At 37.8% G+C, this 19,448-nt stretch overlaps 1 protein-coding gene and 1 long non-coding RNA gene across 6 annotated transcripts in view; one reads left to right on the top strand and one right to left on the bottom strand.

The window, feature by feature from the left end:
- The first annotated feature begins 11,573 nt into the window (after positions 1 to 11,573).
- Positions 11,574 to 19,448, top strand: part of LOC143653943 (uncharacterized) — a 53,518-nt gene continuing 45,643 nt past the window's right edge. The window contains exon 1 of the long non-coding RNA XR_013161616.1: positions 11,574 to 11,628. This is a non-coding gene — a long non-coding RNA (uncharacterized LOC143653943). The remainder of the gene's footprint in view (positions 11,629 to 19,448) is intronic.
- Positions 16,332 to 19,448, bottom strand: part of RNLS (renalase, FAD dependent amine oxidase) — a 416,087-nt gene continuing 412,970 nt past the window's right edge. For 4 of the 5 annotated variants that reach the window (XM_077125343.1, XM_077125344.1, XM_077125341.1 and 1 more), the window contains one exon: positions 16,332 to 18,269. In XM_077125343.1, the coding sequence (XP_076981458.1) occupies positions 18,117 to 18,269 (153 nt within the window). In that variant the 3' untranslated portion in view covers positions 16,332 to 18,116. The remainder of the gene's footprint in view (positions 18,270 to 19,448) is intronic. The other variant, XM_077125342.1, reaches the window with a different exon arrangement.

Consider the following 19,448-nt stretch of genomic DNA (forward strand, 5'->3'; position numbering starts at 1 on the left):
ATTTCTGCAAAGAAAGTTGTTGGAATTTTAATTGGTATTGCATTGAATCTATAATTCAATTTGGGTAGAACTGATATCTTAACTATATTCAGTCTTCCAAACCATGAACACAGTATGCCCTTCTATTTATTTAGGTTTTTTATTTCTTTTAGCAATTTCTTGTAGTTTTCTGTGTCTAGGTCTTTTGTGGCTTTGGTGAAATTTATTCCTAAATATTTTATTCTTTTGGTTGCTATAGTAAATGGAATTTTCTTCTCGATTTCCTCTTCAGATTACTAATTACTAATGTATAGGAACATGACTGCTTTTGGGGTGTTCATTTAGTACCCTACCATTTTGCTGAACTCATATATTAACTCTAGTAGCTTTGCTGTAGGTTTTTTTTTGGGGGGGGTGTCATGGTCAGGTTCGTGTGTCAACATGGTCAAGTGGTGGTACCTGTTTGTCTGGTTGGGCAAGTGCTGGCCTGTCTGTTGCAATGAGGACATTTCATAGAATTAAATTATGATAAGGGGAGTGTCTTCTGCAATGAGTGAGGCTTAATCTGATCACTGGAAGCCTTTTAAGGAAGATTCAGAAGGCAGGCTCTTTTCCTGCTTCAGCTGGCGAGCCTCTCCTGTGGAGTTCATCCAGACCCTCCATCAGAATCATCGGCTTCACAGCCTGCCCTGCGAATTTTGGACTCAGTGTTCCCATGGTCACTTGAGACACTTTTATAAATTTTATATTTGCAAGTGTTTCCTGTTGATTCTGTTGCTCTAGAGAACCCTAACTAATACACTGGGTCTTCACTTATATTCTTTATGCAGTATTCAGAATGAACAATCTTTTAAAAATCAATTCAGATCATGGAAGACCTTACTTTTAATAAGTCAGACACAAAAGGACAAATATTTTATGATCTCATTGATACATACTTATAATATGTAAACTTATAAACATATGATACGTAAAATAGGTTACCAGAATATATAATGAGGCTAAAGAATAACTGGGCAGAGATAATGTTAGCACCTTCTTGTGAGAATAATTAACAGTGCTGATTGGTGTGTGAATCTGGTGGAAAGGGGTAGTTTAGAGTTATATATGTCACCAGAAGGAAAGTTGGAGATTAGAATATGGAAATGTATAACACAGTGAATCTTGTGGTGGACATTTCTATAGACTTGTTTTAATTGCGACATTTTCTTGGCCTTGAAACCGTAAACTAGCATCTGATTAAATTCCCCTTTCTAAAAGCCATTCAGTTTCTGGTATATTGCATTCTTGCAGCTAGCAAACTAGAACAGGGGGGATTTTTGATATATGGTATCATGTCATCTGCAAACAGTGAAAGTTTTGCTTCTTCCTTTTCAATTTGGATGCCTTTTATTATTATTTTTTTCTTGTCTGATTGCCGTAGCTAGAACTTCTAGCACAATGTTGAATAACAGTGGCGGCAGTGGGCATCCTTAATCTTGTTCCTGATCATAGAGGGAAAGCTTTCAATCTTTCCCCATTGAGGATGATGTTAGCTGTGCATTTTTCATATATTCTCTGTTTTGCATTGAGGAAGTTCCCTTCTATTCCTATCTTTTGAAGTATTTTCACCAGGAAAGGATGTTGAATTTTGTCAGTTGCGTTTTCTGCATCAATGGAGATGATCATGTTGTTTTTCTGCTTTGATTTATTGATGTGGTGTATTCTATTAATTAATTTTCTTGTGTTGAACCAGGCTTGCATACCTGGAATAAATCCCACTTGGTCATGGTGTATAATTCTTTTAAAGTGCTCCTGGATTTGATTTGCAAATATTTTGCTGAGAATTTTTGAATCTATGTTCGTTGAAAAGATTGGGCTGTAATTTTCTTTTCTTGTAGTGTCTTTGTCTGGCTTTCGTATTAGAGTCATTTGACATCATAGAATGAATTAGGTAGTTTTCCTTCCTCTTCAGTTGTTTTGAAGAGTCTGAACAGGATTGGTATTCTTTCTTGAATGTTTGGTAGAATTCACTCATGAAGCCATCTGGTCCTGGACTTTTCCTCTTGGGGGAGCTTCTTGATGACTGGTTTAATCTCTTTAGTTGTGATTGCTTTATTTAAGTCATCTGTTTCTTAAGTCAGTGTTGGTTGTTTATGTTTTTCTAGGAAGTTGTGCATTTCATTCATGTTGCCTAGTTTATTGGCATATAGTTCACAGAATCTTCTCATTATCTCCTTTATTTCTGCAGGGCCAGTAGTTATGTCCCCTCTCCCATTTCTAATCTTACTAATTTGCATCCTCTCTCTTTTTTTTTCTCTCTTTTTAAAATTTAGTCAGCAAGCTAAGAGTCCATCAACTTGATTTTTCTCAAAGTACCAGTTCTGTTTTTCTTGATATTCTCTATTGTTTACGTGTTATCAATTTCATTTATTTCTGCTCTAATCTTCATTATTTCTTTTGTTCTGCTTACCTTGGGATTAGTTTGCTGTCTTTCTCTAGTTCTTCCAGGTGAACAGTTAATTTCTCGATTTTTTTTTTTTTTTTTTTTTTGCTCTTTTGTCTTTTTTAATATAGGCATTTAGGGCAATAAATTTCCCTCACAGCACCAACTTTGCTGCATCTCATAAGTTTTGATATGTTGTGTTTCATTTTCATTTTCCTTAAGATATTTACTGATTTCCCTTGTAATTTCTTCCTCGACCTACTGGTTGTTTAACAGTGTGTTGTTTAGACTCCATATATTTAGCCTTCTACCTGTTATTGATTTCCAACTTCATTCTATTATGATCCAAGAAAGTGTTTTATATAACTTTAATCTTTTAACATTTATTGATACTTGCTTTGTGACCCAACACGTGGTCGATCCTGGAGAATGATCCATGAGCACTTGAGAAAAATGTGTATATGCTGTTGTGGGGTGTGATATTCTGTAAATGTCTCTTAAGTCTAGCTCATTTATCATATAATTCAAAATCTCTGTTTCATTATTGAACCTCTATCTAGATGTTCTATCCATTGGATGAGAAGAGAGTATTGAAGTCTCCAACTATTTTTGTAGAGGTGTCTACTTTTCCCTTCAGTGTTGTCACTGTGTGCCTCATGTATTTTGGGGGCACTCTGGCTTGGGGCATAAATATTTATGATATGTCTTCTTGATGGATTGTTCCTCTTAATACATAGTGTCCTTCTTTGTTTCAATTGTTTTACATTTGAAGTCTAATTTGTTGGATATTAGTATAGCTACCCCTGCTCTTTTCTCATTGTTGTTTGCATGAGCTATCTTTCTCCAACCTTTCACTTTCAATCTCTTTTTGTCCTTGGGTCTAAAGTGAGTCTTTTGTAGACAGAATATAGATGGGTCATGTTTTTTTAATTCATTCTGCCAATCTATATCTTTGATTGGGGAGTTTAATCCGTTAATATTTAATTTTTTTTACTGTAAAGGCAGTATTTTCTATCATTTTGTCTTTGGATTTTATATTTCATATTTTATCTTTTTCTCTTTTCACTCTCCCTAGTAGTCTTCATTTCTACACTCATGTCCACATTTCTCTCTCCTGTCTTTTCCTATCAGCCTGTAGTTCTCCCTTTAGTATTTCTTGTAGAGCTAGTCTTTTTGTCACAAACTCTCTCAGTGACTGTTAGTCTGAAAATAATTTAAAACTCGCTCATTTTTGAAGGACAGTTTTGCCAAGTATAGAATTATTCGTTGGTAGTTTTTCTCTTTCAGAATCTTAACTATATCATACCACTGCCTTCTTGCCTCCATGGTTCCTGCTGAAAAATCTGCACCTAGTCTTATTCCCTTGCATGTTGTGGATTGCTTTTCTCTTAATTTTTTCAGAATTATCTTTTTTGTCTTTGACATTTGGCAATCTGATTACTAAGTGTCTTGGAGTAGTTCTATGTGGACCTGTTCTGTTTGGGATATACTGCACTTCTTGGATCTATAATTTTATGTCTTTCATAAGAGATGGGAAATTTTCAGTGGTTATTTCCCCCATTATTCTGCCTCTTTTCCCTTCTCTTCTTCTTCTGGGATACCAGTAATACCTATATTCATATGCTTCATGTTGTCATTTAATTGCCTGAGACCCTGCTCATATTTCTTCATTCTTTTCCCTATCTGTTCTTTTGTGTGTAGTATTTCAGATGTCCTGTCTTGTCCTCTAGATTGCTAATCCTTTTTTCTGCCTCTGCAAATTGTTATTTTAAGTCTCCATTGTGCTTTTTTTCATTTCTTCTATTGTGCTTTTCATTTTATAAGTTCTGCCACTTGTTTTTGCAAGCTTTCTGGTTCTTCTTTACAGTTGCCTAATGTCTTCTTTATGTCCCTATACCTTTTTTCCTCAACTTATTGATTTGATTTTTTACTTTATTTAGCATGTTTTATTAAACATTAATTAGTTGTTTCAATTCCTTCATCTCATTTGAAGTGTTAGTTTGGTCCTTTTAGTGGGCCATATTCTTCATTTTTTCTAGCATAGCTCATAATTTTTTGTTGGTGTCTTGGCAACTGATTTCCTTGATTAGTTTATTCTGGGCATCATTTTCACTCCTTTACCTTGGGTTTTCTTGTTAGTTGGCTTTGTTCTCTGTTTTTTTGACATTCAGTTCAACTTATTCTAGACTTCATACATAGCTTCTATTTAACTATTCAGAGTTTTTCAGCTCATGATTTTCTTGTTTTTGCTCTGCCTAAATGAAACCGTTTTTTTCCTTTTTTGGTATAGTCTTCCCAGATATCATCTACCCTATTCAGGTTTTCCCAGATAAGACACACCGCATTCTCAGGAGGAGGGTGTGATCAGTATCTAGTTTTCCTGGAGATGAGACCCAGCAGGTTGCTAGAGATTCCTCTGAACCCTCTAGACCCTGTGCTTTCCTTTCCTCCCCAGTATGTGGTGGTTATCAACCTGCAGGTCCCCACTGATGTAAAGTGGCACAGTGCCTTTAAATTCTAAGAAGACCATTTAGTTGCCAGAGGCATGGTTGAGACAGGCTGATATAGAAGGCAGGCTTAGGGCTTAGCTCTAGGGGTCTGAATTCTCTGATTGAGGGTGCTGCCACTGGAGGTGGGGCCACCCCTCCCTCACCTTTTCCTGGGGAAGGTAAGCCCTTCAGGGAATTTACTCCTTCATTTGACTTGTTACTTTGTCTCCCATACCTACCTTAACTCCACACTTGCCTAGGTTGGGGCTGACAATTAAAAATGTCTGAGGCTTTCCCTAATGAGCTACTTAGAATAGTTAAAAAAAAAAAAAAAAAAAAAAAAGAAAAGATAAAAAAAAAAAAATCTCCTTTTCAGAGACAGTCCAAGCTCCCAAGGTTTGCCTGTCAAGAACTTGAGTTGGTACCTATCTCTATGAGCCTCGGGGCATAGCCCTTTTCTAGTATTCTGAGCTGGGCTGACTCTAAAAGTCTGGGTTTTTTGTTTGTTTTTCCATCAGCCCTACCTCCTGACTGTAGGACAAAACCTCAGGATTCCTTTTCTGCTTGCTCTCATTTTATCTGGAGCTTATATTCAGCAGACCAACTTTGTTAATTAAAACCATAGCTGCAGTGTGATGATATTAAGAATTACTGATTGCATATGTAGAATGGAATGATTTCTAAATGTTGTGTTAGTTAATTTTTATAATTAATAAAAAAAAATAAAATAAAATGCCCCTGGGGAAGCTGTTTGAGACTAGAAGCCAAGGACCCCAGCAGATGCCAGCCATGTGCCTTCCCACCTGAAGAGATGTTCCAGATCCATCAGCCTTTCTTGAATTAAGGTATCTTTCCCTGGATGCCTTAGTTTGGACATTTTTATAGACTCAAAACTGTAAACTTGCAACTTATTGAATTCCCTTTATAAAAGCTGTTCCATTTCTAGTATACTGCATTCTGGCAGCTTAAAAAACAAAATACAATAGTATTTTAGGTAAAACAAAACAAAACTTTAATAGGACTTTAGTTACGTCCATTGCAGTGAAAATAGAAAAGGGAATTAATTTTAAAGAGACTTAAAGTAGAATTGATAGCTTTGGATGACTAGGTGAGGGAAGAAAAGAAAACCTTTAATAACACCCATATTTTTGCTACAGTGTCTAGTTTGATAGTGGGCTTGTCATGGGTTTTGACAGGAAATGATTATTGAAGCATTTTACACCACTGTCTTAATGTATGAGTACAGTGGGACTTCCTTTATTACTTGTCACTGTAGTCACATAAACTTCATTCTGTTGACTTTTAACCTCTTAAAACAATTTGAACTCTAAGCTTACTTTCTAAGTTCTGTTTTCTGTTTTCTTCCAATAAAGGAAAAAAAATGAACACATATAGTATATGCCAGGGTGAGAGGCACTTTGACTCATTCCTTAAGGGTAGAATTGTATTCCTACAATCAAGCTTATAGAGTAAACTCCTTCTATAAGGGGTCTATGAACACTGACTTAAATGTAACCATCCATTCATTTAGGTACTTAAGAGTGTTTTTTACCTTTTCTCATTTTAATTTTCTCAATTGACCAGAACCTATCTTGCAAAATGTAAAAGCTATTCCAAAAAACTGTATATGTGAAAATAAAAGTGTGGAGGAGTTCAAAAATAAATAAATAAATAAAATTAAATAAAATAAAAATTAAAAAAACCCACAGCTGCAGCTTGGCTGGGCTACCTTCCCTTGCTCCCAACAGTGACTGCTTCATTTTTTCCCGAGGGGAAGTGTGTCTGACTGAGCGGCTATACCAGTGAGGGAGGGGTATCAGTCTCCAGATTTGGAGGTTTTACTCACAGTTCTGTGGTGTGATCTCAGCTCTTCCATCCAGTCCAGACTGGTGCACAATGTGTGTCTGGTCATGGATGTCCTCCAGACAGGTGTTCCAGACAGTTCCTGGTTATTTACTGGGTACTCTCGAAGATGAACCAAATTCCGCACCTCCCTATGTCACTGTCTTGCTGGTTTAAACATCCTGTTTTGCTTTGATTTAGGACAACTGTTATCTCTCATCTGGGTCAGAAAGTATGGCTTGCATCTCGTCTTCACCTGTTGTACAGGGCCTGAATCAAACATCAAGCACTTTGACCTGGAAAATTGGTCGTGTCTGCCCTATGCTCTTGTTTCCTCCAAGAGTATGTAAGCAAATGGAAACACCCTGTTCCAGGGGCTGCTGCTGTTCAGCCTCTGCCATGGACTTGCCGGTCAGAGAGTGCACTGTGCTGTGCCATGTCTATCAAAGAAAATGATGCAACATATGCTGGAGACATTGCCATCTGTGGGAGAGTGTGGCTCTGGGCTCTACCCAGACAAGAGAAGTGACATTATGTCAGGGATCTGCCTGTGAGTCATAGTCCCAGCACAAGGCGTCTCCTCCCAAGGCGCCCTATGTGCCCAGCCTCTCAGCACCTCCAGATATGGGCTGAGAGGACTTCTGGGTGAAGGGCTAAGCAGGGCTGGATTTTATATGTCAGATTTTCTAGAGTGACTTTTCAGTAAGAAACCCAGTTCTACTGAAAGAAAAATTCCATGAAACAGTAACTACTCTCATTATGCATCTGTACTCTGATTTCCTTTTTCTGTTCTTTACTTCTCTTTTTCTTTCTTGTCTATTATTTTAATTTAAAAAAAGCTTTTTGGCGCACTACATTATTAGAAACTTTGGGTCAAAGCCCATATTTTGAAAAACACTGTATTAATATGTATAAGTAACATATACAATGGATCCTTTTTATAAATGTGGATTCTTGGGCCCTGTCTTCAGAGATTCAAATTTAGTCAGTCTGTTTGAGAGCCTGGCAATCTACATTTTAAAATAATTGAAGTCTAACTTTATTTATCTTTTAATGTAGTTTTATTGAGATATAGTCACACACCATGTAATCCATCCAAAGTATACAATCAGAGGCTCATGGTATCATCATATAGTTGTACATTCATCACCACAATTTTAGAACATTTTCATTACTCAAAAAAAATTTTAAAAATAGAGAACAATCAATACATCCCATACCTCTTATCCCCTTTATTAGTTATTTATTCATTTATATTTTTGTTTTATTACTCATTTGCCCATACACTGGGTAAATGGAGCGTCAAACATAAGGTTTGATGCCTGTGGAAAATGTCACTGGTTTTTATACTTTTGGGTTTCTCAAGCTGCATTTCCAGTAGGGTAGATCCATTTTTATGCTGAGTCAAAAACAAAAGTAACAAATCAGATCTCCCAGCTCATCTTGAAAAGCTTGCTTGCTCTTCCTTTATAGAAGCTGCTTCAGTTCTTCTTTTTGTGTGCATAGACTTCTTGGTTCATTTTCCTGCCATTCTACCTCTAAAGCTTCTTCCACGCCTTCCTGTACCCAAGTCAGCTTTAACTTATTTTTTCTAAAAGAGATACTTGTTTTCCTTGATATGTCTCCATTTTTTTTAAGAACTATAAGTTACAGAATGTTTGGGGTGTTATTTTTATTTTTATTTTTGAGTAATGAAGATGATCTAAAATTAATTGTGATGAATACACAACTATATGATGATACCATGAGCCATTGATTGTATACTTTGAATGGATTTTATGGTGTGTGACTAGAGCTCAATAAAATTACATTTAAAATAAATAAATAAAGCTAGACTCTAATTTGTCTAAATCTACATTAAGTTGAAAACAAGTTTTTCCACTTCTTCCAGAAAATCATTATATCCTCTCAGAGTAGGCAAGTCATCTCTTCTATAATACATGTCTTTAGCACTCTCTCTTGGAATCTCAGCCTCCTTGTCAAAGATCTAAACTCTGAAGTCATTCTTTCTAAGTGAAGTACTGCACTTAGGACAATTTCCAGCCTCTCTCACAAACAGGGAGTCCACACAAGTTTCACACGATGTGTCTGCACCCCTTCACCATCAGCGGTAGGAAAGGTTCCGGTACTAGGTGGTCTTGCACTGGGACGGTTCTGATAGTCTATGGCACCTTTTCTCCTGAGGACTCTTCCCAATGCCTGCTTCAGCCACACTCACAGCCACTTCCAAACCCCTGTGGTCCCAACACCTCGCCGTTCCTCCCGACAGGCGCTGGGCAGGGACAGCTCTTTGTGAATGCACACCTGCAAGCACGTGGCACGCAGCACAGTGGCTGTGGCAGCCGTGTGTCCGTCAGGTCCTACAGCTGGAGCTCTGCCTTGGCCATCCCAAAGCAGCATAACACTTCCTCACCAATCCAGTTCAGCTGGTAATCTGCATTTTACAGTAACCTGAATTGAATGTGATCAGGATGAAGGTAAGAAACTGTCTGTTTTGATCCCTTTTATATCCCAAGTGCTTTGAATGGGGAGCCCAGTACAGAATAGGCCCTTGGTAAATACTGATCAAGTAAATGAATGATGAAAAAACATTTTCGGATGATTTTGACTCAGGTGGTCTACAGATTACAATTGTTTTCAATATGTCCTAATTATTTTTGTGTCTGTGGCGTAATATTTTATTTTTATAGTACCTCAAACTTATAAAAAGGATGTAAAAATAGGACAGAGATCCCCATTTATCTTTTAGCCATTCTAGTTTAGCCACATTTGCATTCTCTGGCTGGCTTGACCTCCCTACCTCCCTACCACCTTCCTATGGTCATCTATCTGCTTTTTTTCTTCTGACCCATGTGATAATTAGCTGTAAGAACAAGAACGTTTTCTCATTTTAGGTTACAGTGTGAAGGACTCAAGACCTGAGGTTAAATACTTAAATTAGTGAATAGTGGGCAAGTGCCTGTCATCAAGTGACTCCATCCTCCCTGCCCACCCTCCCCTCCCCCCTCCAGCACACCTCCCTTTGCATCTGTACTGCTGTCCTTGATTTTATAATGCAAATAGGCAGATTATCTCCAGTCCTTTGAATCTCTGAATTGCTTAGAGTCCATACTTTGGTAGCAGCCTTAAAATTTTTTTTCTGGACTTTTATGCATTCCCCAGAAATTTCGGAATATTGATTTGAGGATCTTTGACTTCTCCCTTATTTAGTGGAGATTGTGCTAATGATTTATTCTTAATTACGTTGTTAGATAGAGTTTACAAATAAATATTCTTTATTTCTCTATGGTAGCATCTCCATTTTCTGAGTTTACCTAAGGTTTTAACTGTAATACATGTTCAAGTTTATTACATAATTTTTTAGCATCTATTGAAAAAATGATAAGGTTCTTATTATTTCAACTATTGATGTGGTTTATTGAGTGAATGGATGTCCTGATTATAAGCATATATTTTTAGTTTCTTCCCATACTGTAGAGCTAACTTTTTAGTACTGTTCAGCCAGGATGTAAACTTTTATCAATTTGAGTGACATTTGTCATTTTTTTTCTCTGTCAATGATCTTTTTTTAACATCCTTGTATTTTTTGACCCACAATCTTGGGTTCGCAGCAAATAGTGTGATTATTTTCCAAAAGGTAAATAAACATGGCTTCTTGTAAGGGTTAATCTATATAGAGCAAATTTGAGGTTGGTGACTGGTCGAAGTGGATTCTACTCTAAACTTAAGTCTCGCCACTTTACAGCAATTCTAGTAAAAAGAAAATGATGAGAAAATAAAGATGTCAGCCAGTAAAACCTGACTGCCTGCTGTCCAGTAGGTGATGAATACCACGGCAGAATGTATCACCCTGGAAGCCCTTCACACCCGCATGTACACACTTACCAGCCACAGGCATGGACTATTTTAAGTTCTCCTTGTATTTCTCTGATCATTTATTTCTCTTGGGACTTTTAAGATGTAGTGCTCATTTTCATTTAGGTTTTTCATTCTTTTAGTCATTTAATCATTCAACAAAAATTTATTCAGGGTTTACCATGTGGTAGGTTTTAGGGATACATTTTAGAAAAGTTGGACCTTATCCCTGTCTTTGTGGAATTTACTGTGCAGATTTAGAAGCATGGCTGGGATTGTAAAATTTTCATATTTTGCATCTTCCCAGACTTCATAAATGGCCAGCCTTTCATTATTTTCACTGCATTTTCTAATTATGTAATATAGTTTCCTAATTGCTGATGGTCTGAATGTTCTTGAATTATTCATTCATTAAGTACGAGGCACTGTTCTGGGCACTGTGAATTCTAAAGTGAAGAGGAAAAAAGAACAAAATCTTTGCTGCCATGGAATTTACTAGATTCTGGCAAAATCCCTTGAAGGCTTTGCAAGATTCATTTGAATTTATTATGCAATCTATACCAAAGGTAAAAATATATATATGTATAGTGAGCCAAGCAGTCTGGAAAGAGCAAAGCAAGAGTTGGTACACAAAGAATTTCTAGTTAGTAATCATTTAAACTGAAATTCACTTAACACCCTTCTCCAGGTAGTTCAATTATTTGTAGTTTTAATAAATTTCAATATACATGATTTCAGCTTTTTAGGAAGGACACCAGAAAATGGACTCAGCAGGCTTCTCTATGCTGTTGCATTTCTCTGCTCAAATTTCTAGCTGCATGGGCAGAAACCAAAGGTTGAGAAGGGAAGTTCAAGTTAGTTTATCAGGTGGTTTCAATGGTATGGCAGTTCTCAAAATGCTCCACCCCCCATGCCCCCACCCCCAAATCATGGGAAGCAGTATAAATTAAGGATTTTCTGAGTTAACCTATTGACTCTGAATAGAAACTGCATAGGCAGAATGTGGATATTGTTGTAATTATGCCAATTGAGGAAAAGGTTGGTACATCTTTTGTTCTGCGGGATAATTTTGTGTTAGCAATGTTTTCCTTTGGTACTTATTTAAATTAGCATAAGAAATGTTAATTAGCTGAATTCATTTTATTCATCGCATCCATAAATATTTACTGAGTACCTCCTATGTGTCAGGCCTTGCTTTTTGTGGATCTTGCAGTTTTGGTAACAAGTAGATTTTGAACAAGTAGTTACATGTGAGAAGTATTAAGGGAGAGGGAGGGCTAGACTGGTTGGGGGAGAACAGGGTGCAAGGTTTGTTAAGGAGCATAGCAGTTTGACGATTATAGCATTTATTCATTCATTCTCTCAAGGGTTAAGAATTTCTGAGAACAATGGATGAGGCCAAGCTTACAGCAGCCCTTGGAGCTACTATACAGTCCCTGATGAGTTCTACAAATATTGAACTAGCTTCTTAGCTCATTCTAAAGCTATTTATAGATGTGGTGATGATTTGGGAAGAGTATTATTTTTCTAAGCCATACTTAGAAATTAGTATTAGTAATTTTACTAATTATTAATATTTTACTAATAATTGCTAACATTTATTAAGTATTTTCTATGTGCAGGGCACAATGCTTAACACTTGACATTATGTCTATAATCTTCAGAATAACCCTAAGGAGTTAAAATTAGTATCCCCATTTTTATAGATGAAGACCCTGAGACTCAAAAGACATAAGAAGTTTGTCTAAGATCACACATCTAGTAACTGATGGATTCAGGATGGCATGGAACTGCCAGATGTGAACGAATCCACTAGGAATGGAGCTTTTGGGAACGCAGTCCCGAGACAGGAAATAAATCTGCATAGTTAAGCAAACATGATAAGAATGTGAAAAAACTCACTCCCAGTTTTCACAGTATTCAGAGATTAAGTAATCTTCAGCAAAATTCACTCTAAGCGTGCACTTCTTTGCATTCAGCATACGTACTTGCTTAAAAAAAAAGGCACTGTTCATGGCAGAGAATTCTAGTACTTTACAGCATCCCAACTGCTGGTAACCACCTTTCCTGCCTTTTTTTTTTTTTCTTTCCCAAACCACCCTTTTAGAGCAAACCACCTCTTTCCCAAGCAGCAAGTGTCTACTGTAACAGGAAAAGAGAAAGGAGCCCACAGCTGTCTTAGGCTGAAAGTATTACTTTGTTACTTGAAGGTTTGAAGCAACTTAGAACTTTTAAACTTCTGAGTTTCATCATCGTTTGCTATCAGTATAGAGACTTTCCTTACCGACAGCCCTCCTGAGTATCATCTATAAATGCAGAGAAAACTGTCCTTCATGAGGGGGGCCTCCAAAGTACCAGGGAAAGCCGTGCTTGTATCTTTCCACTTCCTCCTCCTCCTCCACATTGTTCCCATTTATTCAGCATTTACTAGGTGTCAAGCACCCACCTAAGGTTTTATATACATTTAAGCCTCACAATAGTCTTATGAGGTAACTGCTATTAACTCATTTTTCCGAAGGAGACTAAGTGAAATTGTTCAAATGCCTCAAGGTCGCACAATGAGAGTCTGGATTAAAACACAAGCCGACTTAACTCCAGAGAATATGATGTTAACTGCAAGGCTTTGCTGCTTGCCTTTAAGGATTTATGATGTGGTCTAGACAAGGAACAATTTGGAACTAAGATAAATCCATATTTACATAAAATAATAGGGTTGAGCTTTAGGGGTTTCTCAACCTGGGATCCACCATCTCCTGAATGTCCACAGATAGTTTGGGGGCTCTGTAACACCCTAAAATAAGGGTCAGCAGACAACGTTTTAGAGGTCCATATCGTAATTTAGGCTTTGCAGCTTATGTGGTCTCTGGTGATAGAATCTAGTAGGTTCAAGGTAGAGTCACTTGTGCTAAGCCCACATCAGCAAAACAAAATCTAAGTGAGTGTCTATTCCCTCTAAGTGTCTAGCCCGCCCAGAAAAGAGAATTTAAATACAACCAATCAACTGTTGCCAACTTCCTATTCCTACTCCAGCTAACTTCCTTATTGCTGAGCAACTGCCTGCACTAACCATAGGAAGTGGGGTCTGCATTGACCAATGAAAATTTCCTTGTTCTGTCTATAAAAGCCTGTTGTTCTCTTGCTTACGAGGAATTCTGCTGTACCTCATGGAGATTGGGGTTTCTCTAATTCATGGATTGTTTTCTCTTTGAGATCCAACTTAAAAACCTCAATTTTATTTTTTAACAGTTGCAAGCACTTATCTCTGCTGTTGTAGCACAAAAATAGCAAGAGACAACAAAGGAATGGGTGAGGCAGGGATCCAGTAAAACTTTATGTACAAAACAGATGGCTGGCTAATGGTCTAAAATGGTATGCAAGTACTATATGCCTATTGTATACTTGTTTGTTTTGCTGCTGCTGTTTTAGGAGAGAAGATCCATAACTTTCCATAGTGTCTCAGTATGTTTGAAATTCAAGATGGTTAAAAATGACTAGTCTAATGGTCTCCAAGCCTCTCTAAGTTTGGATATTCCAGGATTCTTTAATTCTATGTGTCTTTTACATTCTCTTAGAGATGCCCTCTCCTCAGCAAGATTGTTTGTTGGATTCTGCCCTGAAGCCCTAAGAGGACTATAATTAGTCTGTTGAGGAGAAAATGTGGGATCCATCACCATTTCACCCTCCTCTGGTTTACCTAGTTAGATGATACTGGTTAAAACATAAATGCATTCCAGACTGAAGCTCAGCAGTGCTGTGTTGCACCATCTGCCCTGAGGTTTGCTGAGGTTTTTCTTCTTCCAGTGACTACTCTGTTTTCCACTGAACCCTCTCCACAGAAAAGGACCCATTCATCCTGACCATACTAATAAGCAGTTGGGATGCCTGGGGGTCGGCCAGTTTTGCCCAGGTCTGTTGCTGAGGGGAGAGGGTCACTGCATGCATTTACCTGGTGTGTCTTTGCATCTGCTCGGGTCCCCTCTCTCCCCTAAGGAAATCTGGTACCTCGTTTTAGGATTCCCCAGCTTCATGAGTTGAGCTTCTGATTGCCTTCTGACGACACTGACACTTAGCTTACCCTGCCTCCCACACCGTGGGTTTTGTCTTCCCCTAACCAGATCTTTGGGTTGGGATTCCTGGTTGTATTCCCTTGTGTCTGCCCCAGAGCCAGGTACTAGGCTCTGAACACACATGATAGTAAGTGACAGAACTCGAGAAGTCATGTGTTAGGTTATTAACCCTGAAAGCTGTCACTAGTCTTAGTTTCTTGCACTACTTTTGAAAAATCAAGATCACAGTTGTCTAATCACCTTGAATAAAAAGCAGGCACATCTGCTTTGAAATTTAGGAAAAACCTGATATATTAAAACAAGGAAGTGCAAATATTCTGAATCATAATGTGCGTTATATTCCTGGTTATTTTGAGAATGTAGAATTGGGCTTAGGGGAATAGGCGGGAGGAGAAAAAACTAGGTGGGGAGGAAGAAAGGGCAGAAGCTGGAAGATAAGAGAATGAAACAAAGGGAACAGAGACAAAGAAGAATTCAGAAGGAAAGGAGGAAAGCAGCATGTCTACCAACCGACCTCTGCTGGGTGCAAATTCAGCACCATTAGGATGCAGCTATTTCTCACAGCAAGTGTTCCCCCAAAGAAGGAAATAAGCCAGCAAATGAAAATAACGGAAGTATAAATCATTTAGCCAGTACTTATGGGGACTTTATTCCAGATTAGACTCCTGTATATATCACATCAGGATTAGTGTTAGCTCTCTGAAATGAGACATCAATAAGAGGACCACATGGTGCTGACTGCATTTCCAACTAATATTTCAATTCAGCTTTAATTATCATGCTCATCTGGCAGCAGCATGGTGCCACGTAAATAGAAATGGGTCATGGGAGGCCTGGATTCTTGTCCTGGCATATCGCTACATGACCTTGTTTGGCCAAGGTGTGTGCCTCAGGTTCTTCATTTGTCAAATGTGAACAAGAATTCCCTACTCTGCTTATTTCACAGGGGTGTTAGGAGGATAAAAAGTAGAAATATATATACATGCTTGGATGAGTATAAAATACCAGATAAATGTAAAACTGACCTTGTTCTTTTCACTTAACAAGGTAGCGGGTAGGCGTGGGGTGGGGACGCTAGCATTTTGCACAGAAGGCTTGGTGACTCAATGAAGTGCCTTTTTTTCCCTCCATAATATCTGGTCTTGGGATTATTACTGCTTTCTTGATGTTTTTAGACATACTTTTCCCCTTCAGAAATGCCAAAGGTGAAAAATACTATTCCACTGCTATAATTTGTCACCCTTGCTGCCTGAGCAAGATGTGCATAAACAGTTTAGTAATTAAGCTTTTCAACGCCGCGTCATAAAGTTTTATTCCAGCGAAGGCTATATTTATCAGCTAACAAGTATTAAATCACTCGGCTGCTCAAGCCGTTTCTCACTTGAATACGCTCCTTTCAAAACAGAGCAGTTTTCCTTGGCTGGCTCGATTATTAAAGGTCCTTGCTTGGAAATATTGTGGTGATGTGTGGTCCTGTGGGGCTGACATATATACACCTGAACAACTGTCTTAAATGGTGTGGACCCTTCTTTCCCAGGGGCATTAGCCCTGCAGGCTTGTCGGGCATTCCGTCCTGGTTTTCACAGCCCTCTGGGATGGCTCCCAGCCTGATACAGTCACATGCCCCTTAGGTTCCTAAAGAAGAAGAGGTAAATGAAAATAAGAACGCATGCATTTGCTTCATTTCCTTTCTTTATTAGACCATCAGAGAAATGGCTTATTCTTCAGTCAGAAATGGATCCTAACTGAAAAATGAGTTGCCCAAATGATTAAAATAGCAAAATAACAGTGGTCTACATATTACGTAGGGTTGACTTTTATCTCATATTGTCATAATTTTCTCCAAACAGATGCAGAATTATTAGGGAAACACACTTAGAAGGAATAGGTATCAAAAGCCTTCTGTAATGGCTTACTAGAATACTCGAAGTAACCACCCCACTTCCATAATTTATTTTGTTTCCCTTTCACAGGAGACAAGTTGATGAAAGTAATATAATATTGTTCTTAAAATTTCAGGATAGTTTCAAATGGCTCCAGAATTACATGAATTAAAAACAAAACAGTTAATATCATTGAATAGCTTTTCTACTATAATTAAGGGGTAAAGTCAAAATAAAGACAAATGTTAATAAAATATGGCCAAAATTATGAAAAAATCCCACATTTTCATCTTTTCATACCAAAGACTCCATTAATTTGTGTTTTCCTTTCCTTACTTTCAAAATAAGTGATATTAAGCCCATGTAGGCATATCAGGTTAGCAACAATTGATTGCTAAAAGGACACATGAAATAATGAACTCCTGACCACAGAACCTTTTGTAGATACATAAGTGACTCCTGCCTGTGCCTGTTATTTATAAGTGTGAAACTTTAGATACTACCAAGATAAGAAATCTTTAGTTGAGCTTTTCTTTGAGAACCTGCAACAGTTTCTTTTCCTTTCAAAATAATAAAAATGGAACTCACCATTTTGCTTTCTAAATTAGCAACAAAGAGCCTGTTTGGAAGGCTGGGAATCAATTTCTCTCTAGCCAGCAAGTCCTGAGGTCACATCACTGAAGCATGAGGGTGATACCCTGAACCACTAAGTTGGCAAATATTACCCTATTTTTAAGTGCATCTATTTTCTGGTTCAGTAAATTTTTTTGTGTTGAATTCATTAAACCGAGCACAATTTAAATGCCATAGCACATCCTGGAGGGCACATCAAGGTAACGGTACCAGCAATGTGAGATAGTGGAAGGTAACAATCCATATGTTTTTTCTGTTTCTATTTAATTTTTATCTTTCGTATTAAGACTGGAATTTTCTAAAGATTAAAATGGACTGTGTGACTTTGAAAGTCAAGTTGAATCTGTTTATTTTCTGAATATCCTCAGAGTGTTTTCTTTGTCAATCAAGTGCCATTCTAGAGAGGATGATGAATATGACCTACAATTTAGGATCATTTAATAACTTGGGATAGAAATGAAATACAAATTACACTCTATTAGCCACAGTTTAGAGGACTCTTGTGGTTTAGTACTTTGCTGAGTATTGATGAGAGGAAATATTTGAGGACTAAAAATGAAGACTTGATATTGATTATTCTTTGTTTGGAATTAGAATTTTCAAAAGAATAACAGAAGTTTTGGAATATGAACTGTTACTTTGATTTGATATAAAAATTGGAGGGGGGTTTATTGGAACTTATTCTTAAACACTAGGTTCCTTTAATAAAGGGATAGTCATGGCAACTCAGAAGAGTGGCAAAAGATGTCTGAGATGCATGGAATCGTAATGTTAGCATGGGTTGTAGCTACTGAAATTATTGATTTTTGTACTCCATATGAAAACTGACAAACAGGTGAAAAAGTTTTCCAGTAATTTCCCTCAACAAAATAGAAAACAATATAATCACAGAAAATCATGAAAGCAGAAACCCAAAGTGCATGGAGAAAATAAGGACACGGCACTAAATGTGACTCCTTAAAGCTTCTAGAACACATAAGGCAGACGTTATGCAGCCATCAAAGTTGGACTGAGTAAATCCATCCCCTCCACACACAAGGAAAGGTCTGCGATGAAGAGTCATTTGGCCAGGGCAGTTCACAGCAGCACTTGTGACCTGAAAAAGTTTAAAAAAAAAAAAAAAGTGAGATTATAATTGACATTCCATGGGTCATCGTGCTGTCTTGATAACACCCTCCTAGGGAGGGCTTCTCTACCTGGAGAAATCGATGAGCAATGAAAAACAATACCCACATTTCCTAAACTCCTCCCCTACCCAAAGTGTTTACATTTACATCCTTGTATGTTTATATTTTCAGTTATTTATGACAATAAACAGGAGTGTGCTGAACTTCAAAATCATTGTCATAATATGCTAAATTAATATGAAATACAGTGACTTTTATTTTTATAAGTAGGAAATGCTATTCACAAAATCATTTGCCAAAAAAATGACTATCTGCCATGTACCAGATGAGGTGGAGACTAAGATGTGAGCCACATCTTTAAGGAGTCTGCAGTTCAGCTGCGGGCATGTAACCCTGAGGGGCAAGGGCTAAGGCAGAGTGAAGGAGAGGGTGCTATAGGAATACAAGACAGGGGCCCAGGGCTAAGGCAGAGTAAAGGAGAGGGTGCTATGGGAACACAAGACAGGGGCCCAACCGGGACAAAGAGTGTCCAGGCTGGATACTTCACTTGAGATCTCAGGTCTCAGGGAAGCATTAGGATGTGTCGGTCAAGGAAACATGAGAAGGTCATTCCAAGGAGAGGGGACAATGGGTGGTGAAAATACCTCCATGGGCAAAGAGAGAGCGGCGCATGTTGAGGGAACTGTGGGTCACAGTGTGTTTGTGTTGGAGGAGAGGGTCAGCTGCAGGCAAGGGGGTGGTGGAGTGGCAAGACAAGAGGGATATAACTTTTTAAACTTAGAAAATACATAAAACTCATACATTTTAAAAAGTCTATTAAAAACAAAGAATTTGCTAGTTATGAACCAAAAAGGAGAGAACAGCTGAAGTCTAGGATTTATTTTCTTTTGTTGAACCAAGTTGATAATATTTGAAATGATGAATAAGCATTGAGGTTATTTTCTGGGGGGAAAAAAAGACAGTCTCAAAATTGGGATGGATGATGCTAATAAATATTCACAGTGAATGAGTGAGAGATGAATTTAGTTGTCTTAGACACTTGGCTGGTTTGACCACTGAAGCACCAAAAAATCCTAAGTAATCAACACACTCATACACAAACTTATTGCAAAGACAGTGGCACCCAGGACTGCTTCCCCACACAACCT

Source organism: Tamandua tetradactyla, chromosome 13 (assembly GCF_023851605.1).
Source record: "Tamandua tetradactyla isolate mTamTet1 chromosome 13, mTamTet1.pri, whole genome shotgun sequence".
Lineage (NCBI taxonomy): Eukaryota > Metazoa > Chordata > Mammalia > Pilosa > Myrmecophagidae > Tamandua > Tamandua tetradactyla.